At 28.5% G+C, this 4,585-nt stretch overlaps 1 protein-coding gene across 1 annotated transcript in view; it reads left to right on the top strand.

The window, feature by feature from the left end:
- Positions 1–3,710: 3,710 nt before the first annotated feature.
- LOC108694307 (cytochrome P450 4C1-like) overlaps positions 3,711–4,585 on the top strand; it is a 6,666-nt gene continuing 5,791 nt past the window's right edge. Inside the window, exon 1 of the mRNA XM_018203718.1 lies at positions 3,711–3,855. Coding sequence (XP_018059207.1) covers positions 3,711–3,855 — 145 coding nt within the window. The remainder of the gene's footprint in view (positions 3,856–4,585) is intronic.

The raw sequence follows: 4,585 nt of genomic DNA, 5'->3' as shown, positions 1-4,585 counted from the left end.
GACGGATGAATGAAACTGACCTTATGCAATTGCACTGCATAATGGAAGTCGACGTGAAACATATTAGGTGTGGGAAAAAGTTCGTGGCGTTTTTTAATGCCATCTAATGGGAAAAACGTCACGAACTTTTTCCCATACCTAATAAAATATTCCCCGATAGTGTCACATTGCTTGTTCAATTCTTGGATCATCGTGTCTAATTTATTAAAATTTATTTAGAATTATGTAAAATTCTGAATTCTTTTAATATTCTGATTAATCTCATAAATGAATCGAGAATTTTTTTGTTGACATAGATAAATGTTTGATGACAGAACTACTTCTACTATTAAATAGATAAGATAAGAGATAGATATTAAATTAGATAAATCATTGAGTGATTGAAACGATAAATTTTTATGTTTTATTGACTTTACTTTGCAATTTCATGGTAAGTCATTTTATTTTTATTTGGATAAATTTTTCTTCATGTAATAAAAATAAAATATGTTTGGTTTTAATCGCATCAAAAACTCGGAAATTCGAATGGGAAAACAAAATTGTAGATTGTAGATCATCAGGTGATGAAGATAAAGGGCGAAAGAGAGTAAACTGCAAAACCTGAAAATAAGAGAAACCCATTTAGTTCAGGGTTGTTGAAATTTATTTGCGATCGTGCATATAAAATACAACGCTTCATTGCAACTTCTTCTAACAGGTTCTCTTTTACTCATCCGATAAAATCATCGGTGGTCGCGTTGCACTTTTTGCATCGTCCTGTACACATGTGCTCCCTCAGTTCGGATTTCTCTTAATAACACCATTAACGATGTCTGGCTCTATAGTATCAAGAACTTCTTTATGTTACTATTTATATCTATTCTTAATTCTCTAAAAGCTTTCAAGTTTTTCTATCAAAACAATAATAAGTGAAAATCGATCGATATGTAAATAATACAAATAAGTGAAGAAAAGAGTCACATTCAGTCAAAACGGATCTTGGTGTCTAATGATATTTTTGCGTGAATTTTTATAATTTCCAGTTTATGCAAATTGCGCACCGATATACAATAGAATAAATTTTGATCAACTTTTTGTTTCTCAACAAATAATGAATATTCTCGTAAGCGTTTCACATTAAAATATTCATCGTCCTTTAATTTTTAGAAACTTTGCTTTGAATTTTTTAGGTAATTACGAATAGTACAAATTTGTAATTTTTACAATATGTGAAAATAAATATGATGGTATAAAAGTCCTTTTATTGTTTACAGTTGAAATAATGTATTAAAATAAAATTTATTGGCAATATTTAATGTTAAAAGATTACACAGATTTACAAGGTTTCTGTTTGTTAACTAAATGATGATTCTTATGTATTTTACTTCGTAAAAGAAAAAAATTTGTAAATTATCCAAATTGTTTTTTCAAAAATAAGATCCCTGTTTTTCTGTGAGTGAATAGAACTTTATATTTTTACAATATTTAAAAATATGTATAAGAACTATCATTCAGATCTATCATGTTGAGAAATAGAAAATACAATGTTATTTGTAGACCTTACAAAACAGTTCTAAATTGAAACCAAAATATATAATGTTAAATTAATAAGCAATTTAATTTAATTTAAAAGGAAACGAAGGAGCACTTTAAATCATTGTAGAGAATTTTTTGCGAAAAATATCCCATTGATATTATTACACAAAAAGAATGATCTTGCTAAAATGTCTAAAAATTTAGATAGATATATCTGAAAATATATAATTCTGTTGGACTATTATTGTAAAATATTTATATAGAAATTCGAACAATTGATGAACAATGCTGCAAAAAAATTTTTTGACATTTTAATAATCAGCCTATATAACTACACATATAATTATTCTAATGATTTAACAAAATTATATTCAGATTTGTAGCTAAATCTTTAAATATATATAAATAAAACGTTCTTTGTAGATACCGAGATCCATTTTATGGCTCCGAATATAGTTCTCTGTTTCATTAATTTCTGTCAAAGCGTCATTACTCCCTTTCAACTTTTATACGAATTTTTATCATTATACATAATTTTCGATTATTATTTTCGTATCTTTTTGACTCCATCAATGGTGTACTGTTGCCGCACATGCGAGCCATTCGAATTTGATATTGCGATTTCTCCGGCTTAAAGAATGCATCTCGGTGCAACTACTTGGGTACACAACTGTGTTGCAATTAAGTTGATCTTTATTCGCGACCTTCTCGCTATTTGCGACTCACGTAGTAATGGCAATTTTAAAGACTCACAAGTGAACATATTGCGTTTATATAAGAACAGCGCGCCTTGTAATGCGTAATATCATATCAGTATATTGAGATTATGCTTGCGTTAAGTAAATTCTCGAAAATAGCGTAATTAGAAGATGCTAATTAGAATTTACATTGTATGCAACGCGACGGCGAATCATTTGAAAATTCGATATAGACAAAAAAAAGACACCTACCTCCTAAACGCGGATTCAGTCTTATGCTCACCTTGCTAGAAGAGAGTTACTGGTGGTTTGCTAAATTTCTTTCCTTAACACATTCACATCTTCTAACATTCCTTCTGCGAAACTATATCCTCGTCGTTGTTGACAATTTTATGATCTTTCGGGATGATAATTCGTGACAATAATTATTCGCTTAATTTCTCTGCCTATTCGATTTGTTTAGCGTAAACATTCGTTTCTAAAATTCTAAAACTCGTTAACTGCGCACTGATAATGTCTACGAAGAAGAAGTATGGTTGAACAAGAACACGCTAACTACGTGATTTATTGTAATCGGGTTAACGAGCAGGGAAACGAGGAGATTCGAAATTCCTGATCATATTTGCATTTATCTTAAAATGACTGTCTATGTTACTGATAGGCAGTGTCTTCGTAAATGGCAAGAATTTGCAAATTTTTATATTCTTTATTGGCGCGATAACGAAGTCAATACGCGCGTGATATTAAATTTGTCGTGGTATAGCGCTATCATTGTCAGTTAATGTATTTCCTTATTTTTAAGACGTAATTTACATTTTTATACGATGTAATGTTAATTCATGAAGGTGTGAAACTGGTAACACGAATAAGATCTTGATTCTTATAATTGATTTATATTTATACGTGAATATAAATGTCAACAATAGTGATGCGTAAGGAACACGATGTTATGAATGTGTTTCTCTGTCTCTGTATGTAATGATCAAATTATGATGTTACCAGTTTGACTATAATTTCGGCTTCAAACACGTTATCGAGAGAAAAATCAGCAATGACGCATCTCCCATAAAAGGCATCTACCTCCTAAACGCGGATTCAGTCTTATGCTCACCTTGCTAGAAGAGAGTTAGTGGTGGCTTGCTAAATTTCTTTCCGTAACACATTCACATCTTCTAACATCCTTCTGCGACTAACACTGTCTTTTTAATATAAATTTACAAGTGTAATAACACCTTGCGAAATAAGCATTCTCATTTTTTATTATCTTGTTTAAAAAGAAAGAATAAATAAAACAGACGGTTAATCGCTGATATTAATCTCGTGAAACTCAAAGCTCAGACGTGTTTTTATTTCGGTATTGCATTATTTTTTAAAGTATCTCTAAATAAAATGATCAACTCTTGAGCAATTAAAAATATTAAGACAAAAAATTAGAATTTCTTTATTAAGACACATTATAAAAACCTTATAATATTAACCAATTTGATTAGTTGAGCAATGTTTGTTATTATATTGCTATCAATTTGTATCTTTATATTATTGGTATGTAACTATTATGTGCATTATGGAAAAATCGGACGACTACCAGGACCACTATGTTATCCAATTTTTGGAAGTGTATACGTATTATTTGGTTCACGAGGTAAGTTAAAATGTTTTATATATTTAAATAAAATTTTATTTTAATTAAAATGTTTTACATATCTGTGATTCAAAGTTTGACGGTATATAATTCAATTCAATTATTAATCCGTTTTAATCTTCGGTGAACATGAAAATCATAATTATGTTACTCGATTTATCCAGGAACGACTATAATAATTAAAATAATATTACAGTGGCATCCAATATACTCTCAGTAAATAATGTATAATTCTTGAGCAAATTAATGTTTACCTTTGTACGAAAATATAATATTTGTAAATTCCACTTTAAGAAACAGTATTATTTAAATATTTCCATCAATGTTAAGAAACATTTGTTAATTAGTTGAGAATTATTTAATCTTGATAATTATTTTCTACATACTATTCATTTCTCGGTTTCTAAACTTTATTGAGAAATAATAGAATATATTAAACATCATATCATATTTCTTATATTTAAATTTTTTAATCAATTTTTATTAATGTCTATATATATATAATTTTTTAGAAATACTGTGGAAGATAATTACTCTTTCTAATAAATTTCTAAGGAATTTCTATCCCATTGGCATAATTTGGGCATTCTTTGTACCCATTGTATCCATCCGTCATCCGGATGATTTAAAGGTAATGAAATATGAACAAAATTTTATTTTCTTCTTATTATTCTTACTATATGTATTAGCAAATAAGATAATTTTCTTTTCTTTTATTTTGCCAAACTAT

Source organism: Atta colombica, unplaced genomic scaffold (genome assembly GCF_001594045.1).
Source record: "Atta colombica isolate Treedump-2 unplaced genomic scaffold, Acol1.0 scaffold12, whole genome shotgun sequence".
NCBI lineage: Eukaryota > Metazoa > Arthropoda > Insecta > Hymenoptera > Formicidae > Atta > Atta colombica.
The sequence above is the reverse complement of the archived record's forward strand: the minus strand, read 5'-3'. Positions and strand labels throughout refer to the sequence as shown.